Source organism: Plasmodium berghei (assembly GCF_900002375.2).
Source record: "Plasmodium berghei ANKA genome assembly, chromosome: 4".
NCBI lineage: Eukaryota > Apicomplexa > Aconoidasida > Haemosporida > Plasmodiidae > Plasmodium > Plasmodium berghei.
Window position 1 is genome coordinate 234329 of NC_036162.2, and position 25741 is coordinate 260069.

Sequence of the window (25741 nt, forward strand, 5' to 3'; positions counted from 1 at the left end):
GAAAATATATGTACGCACATATTTATTTTGAATAATGATATTAATAAGTATTCCGAGAATACACGAATAAAGTGTAGTATATATGTGTGCGCACAAAAATACAATTATACTTTTTTTTCTAAAATTAGACAACTAATACATAATTATCAAATATTCATTTTCATACATTTAAGGTTATATAAAATTTAATAACACAATTTTCAAATTTTTTAAATAAAAAAATATATATTAAAAAATAAAAGTATTAAATAATACAATAGCATAAGTAATACAAAACAAAATAATAAAGCATACACACAATACATATATCGAACACATAAAAATGAAAAGTATTAAATATAAAAAAAAAGAAATGTGAATAAAATAAAAAAATCAGAAAATGAATGAAAAAATTGTTATTCAAGCACCCCTGTTTATCGTTCCCAATGAAAACAAAAGTAATGTACTAAAATATGAAAAAGATAACAACTTTAATAATAGCCGAAATGATGCGGCAAATTTAGTTAATCATATATACACAAGTTTACCCTATAAAGCAAATGAAAGAAATAATGATGATATCAATGAAGAAATACCCTTAAATTTAAATGAAAAAGAAAACATGAATTGTTTTCTTAACAAAAAAAGCTTTAATTTTGCACTAAAAAATAATGAAAAAAATATGATTCAATCTTATAGAAAAGGAGAAATAAACAAAAGTTATAATATTATGGAAAATATGTATGATCTTCATTATACAAATAAAGGAAACACAAATTTAAATAATTATCTTAAACATGTTAATATTAATAACACAGCACCATGCATAGGGGAATTTAGAACATGTATGAATTGTTTTTTAAACATTTCTACATTATTTTGTAAAACTTGTAATAATTTTTTATGTGCTATTTGTAACATTAAGTTACACAAAAATAGTCCAAATCATATTGTCAATGTATGTAACAGTGGCTTATATGAAAATAATTATAAATATAATGATATAATATTAAAAGAAAAAGACAAATGGCTAGTTGAACTCGAAAATAGCACACCGATCAAAATTAGGGAAAAATGTAAAATACATGTATCTGAATATATAAAATATGCATGTAAAACATGTCAATATACACTTTTATGCACGGATTGCTTGTTAAGTGATCCTATACATGCAAACATCAGATCAGAGTGCGAAGAATTAGAAGAGTCATTGGAATCTTTGAAAAGTTTAGATCAAAATATGAACAAAAATAACAATGATATCATAGAAGACAAAAGAAAAAAGATTCATAAAACTGAAAATAATCTAATTCATGAAATAAATGATAACTATATTGAGCAATCTAATTCAAACGACTCTAAATCAATTGTAAATTTTTCCAATATAAAAACTAGTCAAAATGTAATGAGTTGCAAATCAAAAAATAATAATGAAACATACAAAGAAAAAGGTATTGTTCGAATAAACAAATGTGAAGATGAAAAAGATGAAAAAAGCAACAAATTTGAAAATAGCAATAAAAATGAAATAGAAAGGTTAAAACCTGGATATAAATTAATTAGAGAAAATCATGAGATATATACACTAATTGATGCAAAAAATGAAATAAAAGAAGAATTAAATAACAAATTAGAAATATTATCAAAAAAATCATTAGTATTAAAAAATACTATACCTTCATTAAAAAACATCTATAAATATGGTAAAATAACTTGTAAAAATAACAAAAGGTCTATAAGAGCTGGTTTTACCATTACAAATAATTGTCTTGAAAAAAAAAAAAAAACTTTTCATGAGCATTTAAAAATATTACAAGATAAAAGCACAAACTTTTTAAAAAAATTAGATGAAGAAAGAAAGAAATATCAAAATTATTTAGAAAAAAAAAATAATGAAATACAACATATGGTTAAGTTAAGTAATAGAAATCCAGGATTGTCCTTAGATTATTATGTTGATAAATTAGATTCATTTAAGTGTTTGTTTTTTACAAAAAATAATTTAATAGATATTGAAAAACAATTAGAAATTCCTCATTCACAACTAAAATCAGAAAATATATTTTCATTAATTGAAAAAAATAAATTAGAAATATTAAATTCCAAAAATCGGATAAATGGAATTTCTCAAAAAATAAAAACAGAGTTTCAACGTTTGTTTAATTTAAATACTGAAATTCCAGTATATCCAGCTCAATTTAAAAATTTTTTACAAAAAAGAATGTATGATAAGCAAAAAATAGAACCACCAAATAATGAATCAGAAGATTTACATATTTCAACACCAACTAGAAAACAAAAATATTTCAAAATAATTCCTTTTACTTATTTATATATGAATATGGATATAACATATCAAAAAAATTTTATGAGAAAAGATACATTACATCAAAAATGGGAATTAAAAACAGTTTCAATTCGATCAATATATTTATGTATTCATACATATGCAAATAATATACAGAATGAACAAGCTAGTGATAATAGACATCTTAAAGACAAACCGAAAGTGGGAAATCATATTAATTCGAATACTGAAAAAGAAAATGTGATTGTAAATACTATACACTCAAATTTGTATGATAATGATAAGAGGAAGAATGAGACAGTAAATAACATGTCTAATGATATCGAATCAATTATATGCCTCAGCAATGTATGTGTAAAAAATTTTACAGATTCAGATATAACCAACATAACTGTTTTAGAAAAAAGAAATCATCCTCATGGTATAGAATTAACTGAATATAATGGCAAAAATGATTTAGTTGGGTATTGGTTATTAACAAATGAAAACGAATCAGAAATTAAAAAATTATTAGACATAATAATTGATATTAAAAATAAGAATAAAGATAGTACACCTATTCCATCTTTTCATCCTAAAATAAATATGAATAATGCATTTTTTAATTATAATGAAAATAATATTAATACTATTTATAAACATTTTTCTGCAAGTATTGATGAGCACTCTTATTTGCACTTTTTAAAAAATTCAATAGATTTTAAATCGTATGAAAATGATAATTATAAAAAAAAAAATGATATTGATCCTATAGAGGAAAGTGATAATGGGAATATTGAAATAGAGAATTATATAAATAAACCAAATTTAAAATTTTTACAAATAACAGGGAATAACTTCAAAAATATTGATTTATATAGTCAAAATACAGAAGAGGAAAGGAAACTAAATGAATCTGGCACACGATTAAAGATAAAAAAAGATGTGGAAGATGTATCAAGGTTTGAAAAGATAAATGAATACGAAATAAATGATATTTTCTCAAATGAAGAATGTCAAAATTATGAAAATTCAAATGGAATTGTTGGTGATGAGAATACAGATGTAGATTCTAAACTTAAAAATATATATGCACAAATATTAGAAAATAAAGATAATAAAGGAACTGTTTTAAAAAATGTAGTTGATAATTTAGATGTTTGGGGGGAAAGAAGTCCTGATACTAATATAAATATTATAAAGAAAAATATAATAAGTGAAGAAAATCATTATCTTCCTTTAAATATAGAATCAAATCTTTTGAATAATTATTTAGAAACAAATTCGTGTAGTAATAGTACTATGAATAGTTTATCAATTAATTCACTATTATGTGACAATATAATTGGAAAAAAAAATATCAAAATAAATTATAAAAATTGTAATATTAAAGAAAGTGTAAATAAACAAGATTCCATTGAATCAGCTCATGAGACAATAAATTATTATAGCATAAAAAGTATTAACCAAATTAAAAATAATTTCCTGGAAAAATCAAACTCTACTAATATGCTAACTAATTTTGATTTTATAAAAAATTATAATCAGAAAAATAATTATACCATTCAAAATGAAGAGCATGTAAATAAATTTTTACAAAAAATAAACAACACAAAAAATGATGCTTTAAAAGAGAAAATCGATTTGATTAGTAAAAAAAATGATAATTCAAACGAGATAAATATAAATAAGGATAGTTCACAAGAAATAAATAAAAAAGACAACACATTAAATGACAGTATTGATACTAAAAGCAAAAATCGGAATGTCACTTGCAATAATATCGGCATAAATGGAAAGGAGGCTTTCAGCAAAGTTCCTAAATTATTTAAGGTTGAAAATTCTAAAAATAATACGATAAATGATGAAAATAATAAACAAAATAATATACAAATGAATGGAATAGACAAGTTTTATAATAATAAAAGTGCTGATATTATACAGACAAATAAATTGGAAAATGTAAATTGCGATGAAAAGAATGAAAACACCAAGGAAATTCTACTTCATGAAGCGATTTCGAACACCCGAGCTAATAATGATAACAATAGCGATAATAATAATGATAATAATAATGATAATAATAATGATAAAACAAGCATAAGCCAGTTTAGCATTACACACAGAGTAACAAATACAGTAAAAACCGTTTCTAACTATAATCAAGGTGAAGAATCAAAAAATGAAAAAAAATATTATTTGCATGAACAAGATAAAAAGAGTATTAATAAGCCTAACAACAAAAGTATTTATATCGATAAAAAATTATATGAAGAAAATTTGAATTTTGTTGAAAATATAAAAGAAGAGGATGATAAAATAAAAGGACGTGTATCAAACAATGAAAATATGAATAAATTACAAAATAATACAAAAATTAAAGATAAACCGATATTACCTTCATGTATTAAAATTAATCTAAACGTTGCCAAAAATATAAAAAATGGAGAAAAAAAAAGAGAAAATTTATCTAAAAAATTTATATCTTCATTTGATAAAATTCATAAAATCCCTCCTCTCGTGAAAAAAAAAAATAATACTATTTCTGATCATTCTAATAAGCTCCTTAATAATTTTAAACAAGTAAAGAATGGAATAATAAAAGAAGAAACAAACGATAAAGTTACAGAAACTTTTATTAATCGGGTTCTAAGTCAAATAGGAAATAAAAAAGTTGGAGCTTAAATTCAGATAATTAATAACATTCACTCTTTTAAATAAGCAATGCCAAATTTTCTATAAATTAAATATACACATATATGAGTTATATTTTTGAGAAATTGACCTAATACGTTTCAAACTATTTTTATTACATTATTTGTTATGACACTCTAAAATGATAAATCATAGGATTTTTTTAAAATGCAATATATTAAACACTTTTGTTTCCGGGTACGTCCCATTAGTTTTATACATATGACTTTTTCAAATTGTACATATTATATATATATGTATATTTTTTTGGTCGAACTTAGCACAATATGCTGTGTAATTATCTTTAAAAAAAAGTCCGTATACAATTTCCACATGCACATATGTTGATGCTAATATAAATTTAATTAGAAAAAATGCGCACATACAATGAATATATGGAATTTGATAAATCAAAAATAGGAAATTATATTTATGGGCATTTTTGAATGTGTCTATAAAAAATTAACTTTTTTTTTCACACTTTTCATCAAAAATGGAATATAATAAATTAGTTTAATTTAATTAGACTACATTTAGTAAGTATGAATTATTTTTTTAGAAAAATAAAAGCAGCTTTTTATATGAGTAAAAAAATAGCTTGAAACATAAAATTTATGGAATTTCATGAAACAAGAAAATGATTAATTTAAGATGGGTGTGTTTGTAAAACATATATTATTGAATTATGCATTTCAGAAGAAATAAAAAAAAGAATAATTTTTTAATAATAATTTAATTTTATTATGTTACTTCATATGTGTTGTCGTAAATTATTGTGTCTGATCTTTTATCTCTAAAGTTCACAAATTTCTAAAAAAAATTATGAAAAAATGTCCTTTTTTTTTAGGCATATGGATTTCTTGGTTGTTTATCCATACTACTTGGATTTCGTATAGTTTCATCAATTGATAATATCAAACAAGCAGCTTCAGTAGCACTGTAAATTACATTTCTTTTTATTTTAGTAACTTCATAAATACAATTAGAATATGCATTAATAATATCTCCTTCTAAACAATCAACTCCATACCAGATATCGTTAGTTTCTTCTGAATGTTTTTTTCTTAATTTGTTTAATATATCTGTAGAATCATAACCAGCATTGTGAGATAAATATCTTGGAATGGATTCTAATGCTTTAGCAAAAGCATATAAAACTATTTGTTCTTTATTACAAATCGATCTACTATATATTCTTAAATGCTTTGATAGTTGCATTTCAATAGACCCAGCACCAGGTACTATTTCAGAATTACCTATACATCTTAAAACTATCATAATTGCATCATTTATAGATCGTTCAACTTCTTCTATAAATTGTTTTGCACCACCTCTTAATATAATAGTAACAGCTTTTGTTTTCAAACAATCTTTGAATATATTATATCTTTCATTACCTATTTGTACCTCTTCAAATAAACCACAATTTCCTAATATAGATTCATTTAGATTAAATAATGATGTTTGAATAACAGCTCCAGTTGCAGTTGCGGTTCTTTTTAAATCTGCATCTTCAACTCTACCTGCACAAAAAATATCATGATCAGCAAAAAATTGTGTAGCTATATCTCCTATGGGAAGTCTAGATAAAACTATATTTGCTCCACTATTTTTTATTAAATTTAATTTTTGAAAAATAATATCCCATTCAGCTTGAACTATTGAATTATATTCATTAGGGTTATCAATTCTTACTTCTGCATTTTCTTTTTCAGCTTTTAGTTCTAATTCTACATTTAATAATAATATTTTTGGATTATTAAATTTTTTAGGTTGTTGTTCAAAACCTGCATATGAAAATGTTTTTTTAAATGCAACACCATAAATTAATTGTGTATCTAAGCAAGATCCACCCGTTACTTTTTTAATACCTATATTCGATTTATCTAAATTATCCCCTAATTGATAAGCAGCACTAACTACTAACTCTGCAAAAAAACTTTTATGATTTGATATTAATTTAGAATTTAATGCTGTTTGTGCGCATTTTAATAATATATTTTTTTTTTCTTCTTCACTTTTATTTACAAAACTTAAACTTAAATCATTTAATTTGTTTATAGATACATTACATGCATTTCTAAATCCATCAATTATCATATTTGGTTCAATTCCATCATTTAATAGTACTTTAGCTTCATTTAACAATTCCCCAGCAACCACAACGACAGATGTCGTACCATCTCCAACTTCATCATCTTGAGATTTTGCAATATCTACTAATATAGATGCAGCCGGATGAGATATATTTAATAAATTCATAACTGTAGCTCCATCATTAGTTATTGTTACATTTCTTTCTGTGTAAATAAGTTTATCCATACCTCTTGGTCCTAATGTTGTTTTGACTATATCGACAATTACCTGACAAGCATTGATGTTTCGAATTATTTGACTTTTCCCCTGAGCTTTATCTGTTCCATCTTTTAGGAGTACAATAGGAAGGGACTATGAAAAGGAAAACATAGAAATAATATATCCAAATAATATGTGGATTTATATATATATACATATTAAAGGAATAAAAGATGAAAAACATATTTACAATAAATGTGAATACATAAATTAGTTCCTATTAATACAAACACATACCATTAAATGACTCATTTTGGAAAAATATTTTATATTATGATATTTATGTAATATTTAAAAGAGTAAAATAACACTATAATATTTAACTTTATAACTTTCCACGTTCAAATTGTATGCATAAACATGTTATGTTTTATTAGCGTGTTTGCTAGCTTTTATTATCTTTAATTGTTTCTTTTTTCTTAAAACCAATTTTCTTTTTATGAATTAGGAAAATAAAATAAAAATTTGTTTGAATTTTTTTTTTTCTACTTAAATTTGAGAAAAATTGTTTTCGCCAAAAAAATTATAAAATCATGAAAAAAAAGAAAACAAATTTTTAAATAAGTATTCCATTAATTTTTCTTATTTGATGTTTTATTTTATTACTATTTTTGTAATATCCCATAATATATAATAGTACTAATATCATCGTTTATTTATTTATTTATTTATTTATTATTTTTTTTTAAGTACAATTTCACAGCAAAAAATGTGGTGCTATTCCCCTACCGTTCCCCAAGGATAACTATTTTTTTTTAAATGTCGAATAGATATATAACTCACATCATATAATACTTACATAAATTTATATATAATGGTATATTATTATTTTACACCTTTTAATTTATGTAGATTAATAATTTAAAAGCCATATAAACCCTGGAAATTAAAATCGTCGCAAAAAAAAAATTAAAGAAAATTCTTACATATATACTCTCATTATTTATCTCAAATTTTAATACTCCATGATATTCATTTATGTTCCACACCCCTATATATATATATATGTCCGCAAAATAACGATAATAGGAAAAAAATTTAGAAAATGTAAAATGTTAAGTGCAAAAAAATCCAAAAAAAAAAAACAAAACAAACAATACACATTAGTACATCATTAAAAGTGTACATAAAGCTGTTTGCTTTCATTAAATAGCCATTATTTATGAAGGTTTATCCTAAAATTTATTACACAAAATGGGAGAAAAATTTATTGAATTAATAAAATAATAATATAATTTAAGCATACAGTCACTACATTTTGATTGCACAATATTTGCGTATTTACTATATGCCACAAAAAGGTTATAATATATTATTATGATATGGTACACCTTTTGAGAGCATAATACTCCCTTTTGTTTATGTTTCCAATCAATAATTAACATTCCAAAAAAAAAAATTATTATGATAATAATGAGAATAAAAATGTTCACGGAATGTGTTCTTCTTTAAAATAGTTTATATTAATAAATTAGTTTAGGCTGGAAATGCAAATTTATATTCTTTCTAAATTAAAAAAAATGTAAAATCACAAACAAGCGAATGAAGCGAATATTTTACATAATACCTAACTATATATACACACATGCATAAATATATGCACATATCATAAAACTAGCTATTTTTTTTTCACAAGCTGTGTGATATAGCCAAACACTTATTCGTCTACTTTTCCGCAACTAACAACCGACATAAATTCAGAGGAAGGATAAGAGGATTCATTATTATTTATGGAAGAAATGTCTGTTTTGGGGAAGTTATCGTTGTTATGAGTTTGCGGTTCCATTATATTGTTACTTTCATTATCATCATTTTTTATATTATTATTTTTTGAACAATTTGAATTATTGAGTGCTATACTATTATCCACATTTCCAAAATTATATGTTTCTTGAACTGGATTATTGTCTTGTAAAAATGGAACATTTTTAGTGTTTTCAGTATATAAATGGCTTGAACTTTTTTTTTCGATTTTTATATTATTTCCTATTAAATTTGTATTTCTTCTGTCAATTAATATATTATTATATTCATTCATTTTATCAGGATAATAATTTTCTCCACAATTATTTTGTTCACGCGCCCCACTTTTAATACAGATACAATTAATTTTTTCATCACATATTTCATTGCCCAATTTTGTAACATCATTTAAAATTTTCTCATTTTCTGTTTTATTATTTTTAAAATTTAAATATATATTGTTTATACTAAATTTAGTTGGTTGTCCGTCATATATGTATTCTTTTTCATCATTACAAGTATTATAACATCCTGAAACATCATAATTATTTTTTCCACATATATTTATTTCATCTTTACTATTTTTAACAATATTATGTTCCTTTGAAAACTTTCCTTCACATTTTATTGAACCATCTTTTTCAGATAAAGCATTGTGTCTTTTCCCACAGGTTCGACTAAATATATGACTGAAGTCACATAACAAGTTTTCCCCTCCACATAAAATAGCACCTAAATTATTAGCCATATCATAAATGAAAAAAAAAAAAACAATGAAAAAAAAAGAATAATATAAAAAATAAAGCAATTATAACCAAAAAAAATTATGAACAGGACATAATAACGGTGCGTATTAGGTTTTTTCAAATTGGTGCAAAATTAACTAAAATTTTGAACAATTTGCAAACGTAAAAGGTTATTAGCCAAATTAAATAAATATAATTCACTCCAAATAATAATAACACTATATTTAAAAAACCAAATTAATTCCTTTAAAAAAGAAAATACTAAATAGATAGTTTAGTTATAAAAACAAAGTAGTTACAAATACTAAGTTCATAAAATTTACATATTTTTATAGGTACAACAAATAAGGAACATTTTATATATATATGTGTGCATCCATGTAAAATATTACATAGGATTTATAAAAAAATACACCTAAATAACGAAAAAATTAGGAAATTAAAAATAGAAAATAAAAAAATTACTTATATTATGTAGTATATATATATATATATATATATATTACAAACTTTAACGCATCTTTAAATGGAGTTAAACCCTTTTTTAAATATAATTTTTATTTCCAAAAAAAAGATCGACAACACTATAAAAATTTCTTAAAACACCTTTTTATTACTATTTTATTTTTTTCTTTTAAACGCACTTTTATATAATTAAAGGTATTTTTTAGTAATAAATTTTCTAAAAAAATCAAAATAATAAAACATTTTTTAGAGAAAAAAAAATTAATTTCCTTTAGCTAAACCAATTTTAAAATATATAATGAGAAATAAAGTTATACATATTTTTACAACGATTTTTTTTCTCTATATTTCTTAAGCGACTAAAAATGGCAACCTTGAAAATAATGAATATTACCAAAAAAAATTATAATTTATAGAAAATCACAATTCATTAAAATAATTTAAACGGGTACACTAATTACCGATAACTATAAATAATTATAAAAAATAAGAAAAATTATATTAGCTATTTTGTTCATCACTTATAGCCCCCTAAAGATTGCCCATATATAAACAGAAATAGTAGTCTTGATTATTATTATAAAAATAATATTGTGCTAGTTTAAAATTTATAATAAAAATAGTAAAACATAAAAGAAAAAGCGTAAATTGTATATATATTGCATTTTATTTGGCATTCAGTAAATAACTACAAATATATACATACGTGTGTGTACACATACACATTATCAGTATTTTGCTTAATACCAATAATAAAACATAAAATTAAATTTGACAAACTGGAAAAAAATAGATCATATTTTTTTTCTTTGCGAATATATGAACATAATAATTTTCATATATAGTTAAAACTGTTTCATATTGTATTCTTAAAATAATAAAAACGTGTGTTTTTTACTTTTGGAAAATAATAGTAAATAAATTATATAAAAAAAATTTTATTTATAGATTAATCTGACTTAGATAAATATACAAAAAAAACTGAACAATTCATGTGAAATTTAATTTTGTATATTTGATAAAAAAATTTATAAAAAATTTTAAATGAATGAACATTTTTTTAATTACTTTAATTATTATGAAAAGAGAATAAATACACTATTTTTTATTTTTTTATCTAATTGTTATTTTAATTTAAAAAAATTTTATTAAAAGGGACAAAATAAAAATAATCATATTTTAATCTTATTTCAATGACCAAATTAATTAAATACATAATTTAAATAAGTACACTTTTCATATTGAAAAAAATACATATTCAAAATCATATCTTATAAAAAGCATCCTTGCGGGAGGGGCATTATCGCTGTAAATGACGACTAACGGATACGCGATTATTGCTAGTTGAAAACTACTCCAATTCCCGTCTCGATGCTTGAAAAAGCAGAGAGCAATTTTTGTAGCCTTTTTAAAGGCAAACAATTTTAACTTATCAATATTTTGCATACTTTTTTTATTTAAAGGTGTGGTATGAAAGGGAAGGGTCATATTTATTATATTTGTTTGGAATATATTATATGTTTATACTTTTTTGAAATATTTTTTTACTTTTCTTTTGAAAATAATAATAAATAATCTTTGTTTTCACATTTGTCAAATAAATTTTTTACTAAGCCCCCCCCACCTATATATATAATAATATATTTCATGAACAAAAAAATAAAATGAGCATATGTTGTGTATGTTTTAGTGGAAAAATATATTATTGATGACTGCTTATTGGGTATATTTCTATTTGTTATACTTTTTAACATTGTTTTTTATCAAATATATAGGAAATTATAAAAAAAAACGAATTTTTTGGAGTAATATATAACTTAAAATGGAAAGAATTAATTCAAAAATTGTACTTTTTTAATTGGTTAGTTTTTTTCATTTTTTATATTATTTCTTTTCGAACAAAATTGGTATGCTATTTATTATGTTTATAAAAATAAAGGAAAAATATTGTTTGCGATTGTTACATAAAAAAGGGGTAATAAGCTACAATTATATATAACTAACTATTTATTTAGTTTTAATGCCATGCCTTAATTAAACTTGAAAAATTTATAACAAATTTGAATAAGCACTATATATGTTTTAACTTTGGGTATGCCTCATATAGGGATTGTTTAATTAGCTTATTTTATTAAAAATTGTATAATGTATTATATTGTCATACAAAATCTACAAATGTATACACATTTATGAATTTATTGAAATCATATTTTGTAATTTAAGAGTGTGACTTTTGGTCATTTATGTTTTATTACTTTTTCCTATATCAATAATCATATATATGTTACATTTTAAATAATAATAATATATACTCAAAGGAATATCCTATTTAACAATTTTTACTTGCATCAAATACATTTCTTTTTCCATATCACACTATTTAAAAAAAAAAAAAAAAAAAAAACGGATAATTTTCTCCAAAGCAAATATTCTACTAGCTCTATAATGCATACATATAATAAATATTTTGTTGAACTGAATTTTTTTTTTCTATATTTTAAAATCCACCAAATTAATAATATTATTATTTAGGGCCAAAATAAAAATTTGTATTATATATAAAAGTATATATATTTTTGTTTCCCTATTTGCAAAGTCACTATCGAATTTGCTTTATTTTTTTTTCATTTCCTTTAAGCTTATTTATTTTTGAATGTTTAAAAGGTAAGTATATTAGATTCTTATTTAGTTATATTTATACGTACCATATGCAATAAAATTAGAATAGTCAAGATACATTTATTATGTTTAAAATGTAAAATCTCTACATGTATGTATGAGGCGTGTGCATTTTTTCCAAATATGTAATACTTGTTTTTATTATTTTTCAGAAAATTTTTAATTTAAAAATATAATAAGAAGAAAAAGAATGAGTTTTGAGATCCAAGAAGAATATTATGTTCCCCCAGAAGTCTTATTTAATGCATTTTCCGATGCATATACTTTAACAAGACTATCTAGAGGTTCTTTAGCTGAAGTTGTAATAACATACGAAATATGATATCGAAAAAAAAAAATGAAAAAAAAAATAAAATTTCATAATAATTTTATTAACAAATTTTTCATTATTTGATTGTTTTATATAATTTATTTTGACACATAATATACATATTTGATACATTGTTTGGATATACATTATAGGATCTAACAGTTGGAGGGAAGTTTACACTTTTTTCTGGAAGCATAAATGGCGAATTTGTCGAAATTGACAAACCAAATAAAATAATTAAAAAATGGAAATTTAAAGATTGGAATGATTTAGATTATAGTCAAGTAACAGTGGAATTTATACCCATAAAAGAAAATCATACATTACTAAAATTGAAACATGAAAATATTCCTCAAACTAATAAATATAATGAAGGTTAGAAATTAATGAATATATTAGAGATATTTTATTTTTTTAGTAATTCAACCATTTTCATTTTCACATTTTACTTTTTTTTTTTCAGGAGGCATTTTAGAACGATGTAAATCTGGATGGATGGAAAATTATTTACGAAATATTGAAATGATATTGGGATATCCTAAGAAAAAATAAAAACATATAGTGGAATTAAGTTTTCTTATTCGTGTGTATATATGAAAATATATATAATCGATTTATTCCCCAATATAAAAGCATGTTGAAAATTTTTTTTTTTCTTAAGTTCTTTATTCAAATCATTGATTCTTAAATAATTCATATCATTCGTCTAACTAGCTATTATTGAATCAGTTTCCATAATATTTTTACACTCCTTATTTGTTCATTCGTTATTTTTTTTTTTTTAACTCTTTAATAATATGACTTATATTAAAACATGATTATAATTACAACTTTTGTGCTTAGAATGATATAAAGGCTTATCGTATTGTTATTTTACTACTATTATTATTTTACTACTATTGTTATATAATTTTTTTATTCCATTTATTTTTTAAATCTTCACAATATCTTTAAAAATACCTAAACATTTTTTATAAGTATATTTTCAAACTGGCAATAGTTATAGTCATAAAACTGGAGCATATTTTATATGCATTCCATTCAAATAAACAAATTAATAATGTACGAATGGAAGGAATAAATATGTATAATCAACCCGATTGATCTATATTTAGATACATATAATAATTCCTTGAAGTATTTAAAAAAAAAAAAATATATATAATTGTGGAAATTACAAAATTTAATTATTTTTTATGGTGAGATTTAGTATACATATATATATATATTTTTTTTTTTTTTCTATACATTTTTCTACATTTTGGGAATATTACATTATCCATTTGAATTTTGGCTATAATTGGATATAAATAAAAATAATATATTCCTAAAAGCCAGAAAAAAAAGTATATACTCACGGTTTATTTTGTTTTATTATATACAATATTATATTCGAGTGAAGTAACATTTTAACCTTAATTTTTTAAAGTCTCTCAAATTTACTGATTTTCCAAAAAACATATAAACAGTATAAATGATATAAAAAAGGAACATCCCAAAATTATCCAAATTCGTAGCGATCAGTATATTCCTATAATATATACATATAAATGTGCATGTACATGTACATATATTTGTATATATTATTAAACGCTAGGAAGGAAAATAATTATAATTAGTTGAAAGATATTGCTTAAAATATATATATATATATATATATATATATATATATATATATATAACAAAACCAAAGTAGCAGGGAAAATATATTATTCCCTCTAATCATAATAATATGTCAATTTTGTGTACAATAAGCGGGCAAACGCCCGATGAACCTGTAGTAAGTAAAACTGGATATATTTTTGAAAAACGATTGATTGAAAAACATATTAAAAATTATGGGATTTGTCCAGTAAGCGGAGAAATACTAACTTTAGAAGATTTATATCCAATTAAAATTGAAAAGTTTGTAAAACCTAGACCTATTACAGCCACAAGTATACCAGGACTATTATCAATTTTTCAAACAGAATGGGATTCAATGATATCTGAAATGTTCAGTCTAAGAACTCATGTTAATGATGTTCGAAATCAATTAAGCCATTGCTTATATCAATATGATGCAGCTACTAGAGTAATTGCAAAATTATTAAAAGAAAAAAATAATTGTCAAGAAGAAATAAATAATTTACGAAACCAAATTTTACAATTAAAAAATGGAAATGATATATTAGATGATTTAGAAATTGGAATAAGTGAAGACTTATTAAATGAAATGCAAAATATTGCAAAAGAATTATTAATGAATAGAAAAAAAAGAAAAGTAGAAAATGTTAACTCACCAAATGAATGGAAAAAAATTACAAGTACTAATGAGTTTAATATTCATTCATCTATAATACCAGGTGTAACTTGTTTATCTATAGATATAAATAAATTAAAATATAATTATGATGATGATCATAAAAATCATAATTTTTTTTCGGGAGGAAAAGATGGTAATATTTATTATGTCTCATTAAATAATAATAAAATTATATCAAAATTACAAGGTCATTTAAAAAAGGTTAATTCAATTATTTCACATCCATCAAACTCTATATGCATTTCTGGATCAAATGATAAAACTATTCGAATATGGAAAGGTGATCCCGATACAAATGAATATGTAACATCACATATTATCACAAAACATAAAGATAAAATTAATTCTTTATCATTACATCCCCTTGAAAATTATTTTATAAGTTCATCAAACGATAGCATATGGATTCTTCATGATATGGAAACAGGGAAAACTATTAAAACATGCAAAAGTAGTCCAAGTCCTTTTAAAAATTTATCAATACATCCTGATGGAATGATGCTTGGTATAGGATCAGAAGATTCGAATATTTATATATACGATATTAAAAGTCAAGAATATAAAGCATCATTAACAGGTCATACTAAATCGATAGAATCAATTTCATTTAGTGAAAATGGATATTATTTAGCATCTATTTCTAAAGATAATACACTAAAATTGTGGGATTTAAGAAAAGCTACAAGTTTCCAAACTATCGAATTAGAGAACACTCCAAAACACATCACTTTTGATTATTCGGGAAAATATCTATCCCTTTCAGTAGGAAATGATATACAAATTTTTAATTTCGAAACAAAAAATCAAGCAAATTTAATCACCACGCTTTCATCACATACAGACATAGTTACACAAACCTGTTTTGGTAGTAGAACATCATATTTATTATCAAGTTCTATGGATAAAACTGTTAAGTTGTGGAGTTGATCAATTCCTTAATTATATGACTATGCATGTTTGTGCCATTTTATATATAACATGAGATAAATGAAGAAGTAAGAAAGGGGGATGGATTGATAACTCTAGTTATCAAATAACAATCATGTGTATCCATTGGTATGTATATTTGAATCACGATTTATTTTATATCTTTCCATATTATTTTATCGTTTTTTTTTTTTTCACTTTTTCATTTTGTAGCATCTACCTTTTAAATTTTACTTTGTTTTTATATACATCATATACGCGCATAATTATTCATATGCGTAACCATTACCATTTTATATAATTCTAAACCTTTAATTTTTTAAAAAACATATAAAAATAAAAATCATTGATTTAAACAACCAAATGAACACATAAACATATATATGATCCTTCATGGCTACTACAAACAGTGTAACCTGTATTTGTAAAAAAAAAAAGAGTTTTTCTATAATATTTCATAAATTATATAATTCGATATTTCATCCAAATTATATTCATTTTGCTTTCACTTTTATTTTATTTTATTTTTTTTAGTATCACCCATTGTTTTACATTTTTTTTATTATATAACTTGTTCACATTATATGGTTAATATACATAAAAATATACTATTTATTTATGTAAAAATAATGTTTTATTCTTTTTTCTTTTGTGTGTGTCTACATATATTTTGTAGAAAATTTTATGGAATTAAAAAAAATAAATTTCATGATCCGACTTGTTTCAATTATTATTTTCGATATTCCAAATTATTTCGAATTTTATGAAAAGATGAATTCTTTCTCTATTTGGTTCTTTCAATTTTTATTAAACATAATTAATATGGAATTTTTAAGATATAAATATATTTGTTTCACTTTATTATTTTATTTAATTTTATTAATTTTATGAATTGTTCATATTTATTCACCATTTATTTTGTTAATTTTTTTTTTGCGTGTGTGCGTTCATATATATTTTCCCAGTTGCATTTATTCCTATACAAATTACACATTGCCTGTTCATAATTATTTCATTAGATTTTCATAGTTTTCTTTTGTTAATAAAATATTTTATTTAAATGTACATATTAATATAGAAAAAAAATAGCTAAAATAATACAAGTTTTTTTATTTTATATATGTTGTTTATTCGTTTCCTAAAACAACGTTTCTACGAGCTACGTGATTTTGCAAAATTTGCAACCACATAATTTATAATTTGATATACACAAATTTTGAAACAAATAAAATGTACTAATATGTATATTAATGTATTAAAATATAAATTTCATTTTAAAAAAAAAAAATTAGTTACAAAAAGTTATTATAATATTACAATTGGGCTTTAAATAAAATATTTTACAATTTTGGCATTTTGTTGTCTTAAGACAATAACTAAAAAAAAATGAACTTATGATTTATTTGCTACAAATTATATTTTCATTTATGCTTTATCGAATTGTATAAATATATAATAATTTTTTTGTAAAAAAAAATACGCATTTGTTTATTTGTTGTTATATCACCATTTTGTAATATCGATTAATGTTTGTTCATATTCTTATCTATTTCAAGTATTTTTTTCCATAAATTTATATGGTAAGTTTTTAAATTCGCGGTTGTAATCAAGCACCCCCTCTCCTTGTTAATAGGCAAATGTATTAAATCACGTTAATAAAAACATGAAGGTAATACTATATTGTATCCATTTGTATATATATATATATATATATATATATATATATATATATATACAAGCGCATTACACAGTTCCTTTTTATATAATTGTAAATAGGAATACATTTCAGTAATTTTCTATTTTAGCAGGTATTTAATGATCCTCGTGATGGTACAAAGAATAACCCCCCCATGAAGTTACATAATTTTAACATAAATGATTTGAACCAATTAAAAATTAATGATGATACGATTTTCGAAAATGAAACATATGATAATGAAACTCATGAATTTTATAATTCAAAATATATGAATAATACAAATAAGGAAACTTTCCCTTATGAAGCATTATATAATATTGAAGCCCATTTTGGGCATTTAAATAAAACAGGAAGAAATTATGAAAATAAATTAACAAATGAGAATGATTTGATTTTTAAAAATGAAATGTTAAGAAACTTATTAAACAGTTCTCAAAAAGTTAAAGACATGCAAAGAAAATTAATTAATGTTGATGAAAACAATTTTATTCAAGTATTACCACCAGAATCAAAAAGATTATATTCCATTCCAAGAGAGTTCCCCAACACGCATATTAATATAAAAGAGGGTAAGGATGCTAATTATAATTATATAAGTAATAAAAATCATATCATAGGAAACACAAATAAGCTTTTGCATAATAATAAAGAATATGAAGGTAATGTAGTAATACATAAAAACAAATATGAAAATAAAGGAATTATGACAAATAATAATAATAATATTTCAGTACAAAACAACCCAAATTTAGAAACAATTCCAAAAGTACATAATCCAGAAATAGGAGAAATCAAAGTTAATATAGATGATATAAAAACTGGTTTACTGTCATATTATTCAAATGTTTTTTCGTTAGATCATTATGATATAGAAGATCGATTAAATATTTTAAAGTATGGTAAAAAACAAGATACATCAAACAATATTAAATATTCTTATATAAATAGAAAAAAATATAAACCAGTAAATAGGTTATCATTTATCCAACACATCAATGAGCTTAGTGCTCCCAATTCCTCTTCTTATCAACATATAAACCCTGAATATTACTATAACGAAATTAATTCCAATACACAAAAAATGTATTCATACAATAATAGCCCTTGTAAATATACCCGTAACTCGATAAATGATTGTAGAGATAAATATGACCATGATGGACAAATTTCTGCGTTATTACTGAGTTTAAAAAATAAGTGTGAAGATGCAAATTTTAAAACTGAAAATATTATTTCGCGATTTAATCGTAAATATGAAAACCCTGATAGTCGCTTTTGGATCCATAACCTTGTTCCAACGGTAAGATCCCGAAAATGAAAATAAAGATAAAACCATCACGCAGCTTGGGTTAATCCTTGCCCATGGCAATGTATTACAGTAAATGCATTTCTATGCTGATATATACATTTTTCATATTCTCGAAAAAACTAAAATTATTTATTTCAACAGCATTTAAGAAAACCTCAGTTAAATAACGAAGACGGAATAAGAAGTCATTTGGTGGAAACATATTCGCAATTATATAATGAGGCTATGTTAAATACCAAAAAAATTACAACACTTGAGAAAAAATTACATATATTAAAACTAAGAGCTCAAATGTTTAAAAATGGCTATAATAGAATGGAAACCCGTAATGGCTTGTAAATAAAATAAAACTATTTTAATAAATCTCTTTTGGAATAAGAAAATTCCCCTCCTCGCTAAAAGAAGTTACTTTTTCTTATATAATCATTTTTTTTGTGTGTGTATATAAATTTTATGAAATTAAAAAATGATAGGATATAATTAGAGGTATATACAAAACTTTTTATTTATAACAAAGTCTGGGGTAATAAAAGAGTATAAAATTAAAAATAAATATGGTGAAACAAATAATGGGGCTTTTAAATACCCAGTTTTCCCTATTTATTTGGTTCATAATGTTTTGAATGTAAAAAGATGAAACTTATGAGTCTATTATATAATTCTATAGGAAAAATATAACAAGCAAAATAACGAATAGTTTAAAGCAAATTAAATAGCTAATGAAAAAAATAAATAACACCATTTGGTAGATTCCATCAATATTCATAAAAAATATTTAATTAAAAATTTTTATTCTTTAAGCACACTATATGCATATGCATAATAAAATGTTATATGGTCAAAACTATTTGATTTATATGCTTGCTATGGCTATTTTTTTTTTTTTTTGTTATAAGAGTATAATAAAAAAAGTATTTGACTTATGACACTTTTCAGCACACAAAATGAATAAACTATGGTAACATTTGGAAATTAATTTGAATGTATCAATTAAAATGTAAAATAAAAAGTTGAATCAAAATAATTGAAATTGATAATATAAAGCTTAGTGCCAAAAGAGCTTTATAAAGCATATAGGGTTTGTTTTGTAAATTATTAGGGCTTGTTTTGTATTTGGCTATAGAAATATTATACTGATAAACTATTTACACCCATTTTATATCCATTTTTCTTATCCTTTTCAATTATGTTAAATCTTCAACTTTACAAATATAATGGACTACTTAGTAATTGCTCCAACTTTTTAATTTCCAAACGATTTAAGAGCCACATAAATTCTGTATCAATATTACAGCAATTTTATAATAGATTGCCAATTCGAAAAAAATATATAAAAGCAATAAAAAAGGGAACCTTGATTTGGGACAAAGGCCAAGTAAAAACATTCACCTCAATATAATTGAATCAATTATATTTGATAGGGATATTGAAACTTCGATATATTTTTGTGATTATTTTTATTTTCTATAAAAAGAAAAATATCTCCAAAACTTCTTAAATGAAGCTGTTCACATATATTACTTTTTCATTAATTAGGTAAAAATACCTCCCTTAAAAATAGAAGGATATGATCCACCAAAGAAATGTTTATCCCCTTTAACAAAAAATAGGAATAATCAATACCGAGGAAATTTTCAAAACCTTAAAGCTCATCGAGTGGAATTTCAAGACTAACCATGACAAACATAAGAGATTTATCTTTTTTAAACATGTAGAGAAGAAAGGAAAAATAGGAGAAAATAAAAAAGTCCAAATATATTTTTTTTAATTCATTATTAGTACAATTTTTCATTTTGTTCATACATATATACATGTCTTGTGTGTGCTCGCATTATAGTGAAGTCAAAAATGCAACTTTTTTATTTCACCATATTTCAATTATGGTTTTAGTTTATAATGATAAATGTGTAAAAAATTATCAAATGGCATAAAACATGCATATAAGAATAAATGGATATATATTCATGGTGAGGTTGTGTTTTACCACGCAAAAAATGGACTACACAAAAATGAATTTGCAGTTTTACAGTTTGCATAATCTGTGTGGATAGTTTCTATGACATGGGCATACTAAAAAAATATATAATAAATATGATGAAACAATAATGAAAAAATAATAATGGTGACAGCTTTAGGAATAGTATAGAAAAAATGTGAGGGTTGGAATACGAGGCACAGTCATTTAAATGACCAAAAATATTTGTTTATACCCAACAGTGATCATAATATATTTAATACTTCAATTTTTTATTTATAAAAAGTATGGATATTAAATGAATGACATTGAATTATTTAACTAGTCTCATAATTTGAAGGGTTTCTATTTTCTTATAAAACATAACGTAATTCATCCCGAGCAAAGTTACTATCTCCAATCGTTTCAAACGGAGGATATATCGGGACAAGGCTATCCTGATGCCCAATATAAACATTATTATAAATTTTCCAATAAATTTCTCTAACTTTTTTTGAAGGGTGAAAAATACCTTGCACTAAGTATTGAAATATAATAGCTGGACCAAGAGCAACTCTAAAACCATCTATAGAATCTATAACAGCTTGTATTAGATGTGGCGATGTTTCAAAAATATTTGGCCAAACATGATTTAACAAATGTATCAAAGCATCTTCACGGTTAAGTCCAAAACACCCTAAAGCTAAATGCTTACATGCCCATGTAGCTATTTGTCTATGAACTAAATCTCTATCTGTTAATGCATGTTCTAACAATGATACAACAGAATAAACATAATCTTTTGCGATTTCTCCAATATATTCAAACATAAAAGATAAGGCCTTTAACACACCATTTTGTACATTAAGATCTTGTGTTTTATATTCATTCATAAGGGCTGCTAAAACAGAATATGGTAAACAAGTATCAGCAACAATTGCTATAGCAACTGTAGTACATACTCTTAATTGCCTTTCTTGAACTCTTAAATTATTTAATAATACTGTTAAGACTTCAAACGGCCCAATAGTGCGTGCTATATATCCAAATGTTTGTATTGTAGCTCTTCTAATTAATTTTTTATTTGATTTTAAAAGTTCTATTAAATCAAAGCATATTCTATCCCATTCTTTTGGGGAAACCATATCCCCTCCTTTATCTGCAATAATTCCAATTAAATCGATAACATTTTCTTGAACTTTTTCATGTCTATTTTTTAAAATTGGTGTAATTCTTGGTAACAAATCTTTAATTGGAGGTGTCATATTATTTACTCCTAATACTATTACAATAGATTTTAAGGCTTTTAAAATATTTCCTAAAACCTCTGGATATTCTTCTCCTAAATATTCATATAGATATAAAGCTAAATGACCAAGCATTTGTTGTTCATCACATATTTTAATTAGTTTAGAAATGCGAGCTATAAGTTCAGCACTTTGTTGTCTTACTTTTGGTAATGGAGTATTAAGTCTCCATCTTATTATACCAGCAATTTGTGGTAAGTATGGCTTCATTCGTAATTTTAATTTATTTACAATAACATCAAATGCATTTAATAAAACATAATAATCGTCTGATGTTTGTTCTTGAAAAGAATATAAAATTCCATCAATTAATTGTTCTTCTAATTTTTGATCTATATCATCAACTCCTAAATTGTTAATTATATTTTGTATTGTTTGCATAACCATTTTTCTATAAGATTCTGATGGATCTTTTAAATCATCTACTATTTTGGCTATAACAACTGCTCCCCCAATTTTATTTGCAATTTCAACTGTTGTATCAACAATCAAATTAAAATTTTTTTTATCATTACTATTTCTTATAATCCAAAACTGTTCAAAAAATGGATTTACAATTTCTTGATTTATATAATCTTTTTCTATGCCTTCTGTTTGAATACATTGTTTAACACATTTTAAAACTATTTTTTTCATTTCTTCATCTGGAGAATTAAATTCATTTATTAATATAATCATAACTTCTTTTGTATAATAATTTGCATGATATCCATCCATTAATGGTATAATAAGTCCTATTGCTTTTAAAAAAGATGCTAAACATTTTCCCCGATATTCTGTAATTCCTTTCCATAATGGTCGAAGAACAGGATCAAATGCTTCAATACCATATGGCGTTGCTGCTTCTGCTAAAGCAGCTAAAGCTAATGCAGTTATGGTTCGAATTTTTTGATGTTCATCATGTAATCCATGTGCAATAATATTTACCAATTGTTTTAAATGTGGTAATATTGCACATCCTGTTAATATTGCCATTTGTTGCACAATTTTTATACCGGTATGCCTTGCTTCCCAACTTTTTTTGGATTGACAAACTGCTTTTAGAAATAATATTAAAGATGGGATACCTAATGCAGATGCAACAACAGCAAATGCTCGGGCAGTTGTATTCCTTACATATTCATCTGGATGGTCAATATCGGGTCTCATAATACCTATCATAGTTGCTAAACCTGCAGCTTTTGCTAAATTACTAATTATTTCTCGGCCCTCAACTCTCGCATAATAATCTTCATCTATAAGTAGAGGTTCTATAACAACTAGAATTTTATGAACATATGGTCTAACTAAATCATCTAATTTAAATAATATTCTATCTATAACTTTAACTAACAGATGTCTTTCTTGATCCTCTAAAGTGTTTTGCATCATCATAGGTAATATTAAATTAAACAAATTTTCAGGCCCTAATTCTTTTACTTTATCTGTTATTGTTCTTAATGCATTTCTTCTAATTGAAGGTGTACCATTTTTTATTTTTAAAAGTAATAACATAATTTTTCTTTCTTTTATTTCATCTTGTGATAAATCATCTTCATTATAATTTTGAAATAATTTATTAAAATAAATATAATCTTCATTTTTTATTTCAATATATTTTAGTTCATTTAAAAGTTGTGGATTTGTGATTTCCATTATTTTATTTTGTTCTCTCAAAATTTTTTCATCTTCTTCTTTTAAAGTATTATCAGCATTTGGTAAATTATAAAAAGGTGTATGACTCATAAATGTGCTTTTCCCATTCTCGTCAATAAATGTATTATCAACAATATCCAATGTACTTTGTCCTGAATTTAAAATTATATTTGTATTCCCTTGAATTAAAGGTGTTGTTGTTGTATCTTTCATATTTTTAAATAATATTTTTAATTTATTTTTTCTAATAGTTTCATATTCTTCTGGGGGTTTAACTATTTCATATCCTTCTGAAGGTAACAAATTATCTAAATCTTCATCTGTTAATGGTCTATTTCTAAAATCCATTTCATTTTTTATTTTAAATTTTATATAATCATTATTTTGTATAGAACCTGAATATGGTGTTATGGGCGTCATAACATTAGTTCCCAAAATTGGTGTATTTATTATCATATTTTCATTATATTTATTTCCTGATATAATTGGAGTTTTAAGATTATTAATATCTGAATTAATTATTTTACTATCTCCAATATTATTATTACTACTATTTTCCACTGTTTTGTCCCATCTTGACATTTTTTTTTTTTTATTTTTTATATTCCCATCATTTAGAATAAAAGGAGTTTCAGTCCATTTATTTGGAGCAGGTGTTGCCATATTTCCAAAATCAACAATATCTTGATTTTCATTTATAAAATCCCATTTACTTTTTATTCCATCTCCATTTTCATTTCCCAATTTCATTTTTTTCTTTTCTTCTTGATGACTATGAATATCAGATGTACTTACAGCATTATTTTCTTTTTTATTATTATTTAAAATTTTATTTTTTATATTTTTTTTATTAATATCAAGCATAATATCTGTGTATGTTCTTTCCCCAGGAGATGGGGATTTTTCTTCAAAGGGATCTGCTCTTTCTGGCGATAAAATATAATCATATTTTTTTTTTTGAAATTCATTTTCACGGTTTTTTATAGATTTATCTTTTATCAATCCAAGTGACACATCATCAATATTATTATTGTTATCTAATTCATTCTTAACTATTTCATTTTTTAAAGTATTTATGTTTATATTATTATTATTTAGAAACACATTTTCAGAATCATCTTCATTTAGCAAAGGATCAATTTCTCTAACATATTTTATATCGTTTACAGTATTATTTATTTCATATTTTATGTTTTTTTTTTTTGTATCCTTTTTATTTGGTTCATTTTTTTTAGTTCCCATTATATAACCACTATTTAAAGGAATAAGAAAATAACAAATTTTATTTTCCACTATTTGTCAATATTTTTCCTTTTATTTATCTTATATATACTAGTCTGTATATTT

The 25741-nt window shown here is 23.2% G+C and overlaps 8 protein-coding genes and 1 non-coding gene across 9 annotated transcripts; 6 read left to right on the forward strand and 3 right to left on the reverse strand.

Annotated features, from left to right (window-relative positions):
- Window positions 1-379: 379 nt before the first annotated feature.
- On the forward strand, window positions 380-4951 carry PBANKA_0406400 (zinc finger protein, putative; the record flags this gene model as incomplete). Its single annotated transcript, XM_034568098.1, has 1 exon — window positions 380-4951. The coding sequence occupies one exon, from the start codon at window positions 380-382 to the stop codon at window positions 4949-4951; it is 4572 nt and encodes a 1523-aa protein (XP_034420121.1).
- An 852-nt stretch (window positions 4952-5803) lies between these two features.
- On the reverse strand, window positions 5804-7567 carry PBANKA_0406500 (T-complex protein 1 subunit eta, putative; the record flags this gene model as incomplete). The annotated part of the gene is made up of 2 exons (XM_034568099.1): window positions 5804-7408; window positions 7553-7567. 2 exons carry the CDS (start codon window positions 7565-7567, stop codon window positions 5804-5806), a joined length of 1620 nt encoding a protein of 539 aa, XP_034420122.1.
- Window positions 7568-8972: 1405 nt separating this feature from the next.
- PBANKA_0406600 (conserved Plasmodium protein, unknown function) lies at window positions 8973-9806 on the reverse strand (the record flags this gene model as incomplete). Its single annotated transcript, XM_034568100.1, has 1 exon — window positions 8973-9806. The coding sequence occupies one exon, from the start codon at window positions 9804-9806 to the stop codon at window positions 8973-8975; it is 834 nt and encodes a 277-aa protein (XP_034420123.1).
- Window positions 9807-11551: 1745 nt separating this feature from the next.
- PBANKA_0406650 lies at window positions 11552-11683 on the forward strand. The gene has a single exon (XR_002688162.1). It is a non-coding gene; the product is annotated as a U4 spliceosomal RNA (small nuclear RNA).
- Window positions 11684-13138: 1455 nt separating this feature from the next.
- Window positions 13139-13810, forward strand: PBANKA_0406700 (activator of Hsp90 ATPase, putative; the record flags this gene model as incomplete). Its single annotated transcript, XM_034568101.1, has 3 exons — window positions 13139-13249; window positions 13411-13633; window positions 13722-13810. 3 exons carry the CDS (start codon window positions 13139-13141, stop codon window positions 13808-13810), a joined length of 423 nt encoding a protein of 140 aa, XP_034420124.1.
- Window positions 13811-14990: 1180 nt separating this feature from the next.
- On the forward strand, window positions 14991-16490 carry PBANKA_0406800 (pre-mRNA-processing factor 19, putative; the record flags this gene model as incomplete). Its single annotated transcript, XM_034568102.1, has 1 exon — window positions 14991-16490. The coding sequence occupies one exon, from the start codon at window positions 14991-14993 to the stop codon at window positions 16488-16490; it is 1500 nt and encodes a 499-aa protein (XP_034420125.1).
- A 1663-nt stretch (window positions 16491-18153) lies between these two features.
- PBANKA_0406900 (conserved protein, unknown function) lies at window positions 18154-19837 on the forward strand (the record flags this gene model as incomplete). The annotated part of the gene is made up of 3 exons (XM_034568103.1): window positions 18154-18159; window positions 18296-19489; window positions 19640-19837. The coding sequence occupies 3 exons, from the start codon at window positions 18154-18156 to the stop codon at window positions 19835-19837; spliced, it is 1398 nt and encodes a 465-aa protein (XP_034420126.1).
- An 847-nt stretch (window positions 19838-20684) lies between these two features.
- On the forward strand, window positions 20685-21172 carry PBANKA_0407000 (conserved protein, unknown function; the record flags this gene model as incomplete). Its single annotated transcript, XM_034568104.1, has 2 exons — window positions 20685-20873; window positions 21035-21172. The coding sequence occupies 2 exons, from the start codon at window positions 20685-20687 to the stop codon at window positions 21170-21172; spliced, it is 327 nt and encodes a 108-aa protein (XP_034420127.1).
- A 654-nt stretch (window positions 21173-21826) lies between these two features.
- Window positions 21827-25636, reverse strand: PBANKA_0407100 (splicing factor 3B subunit 1, putative; the record flags this gene model as incomplete). The annotated part of the gene is made up of 1 exon (XM_034568106.1): window positions 21827-25636. One exon carries the CDS (start codon window positions 25634-25636, stop codon window positions 21827-21829), a length of 3810 nt encoding a protein of 1269 aa, XP_034420128.1.
- Between the last annotated feature and the right edge of the window lie 105 nt (window positions 25637-25741).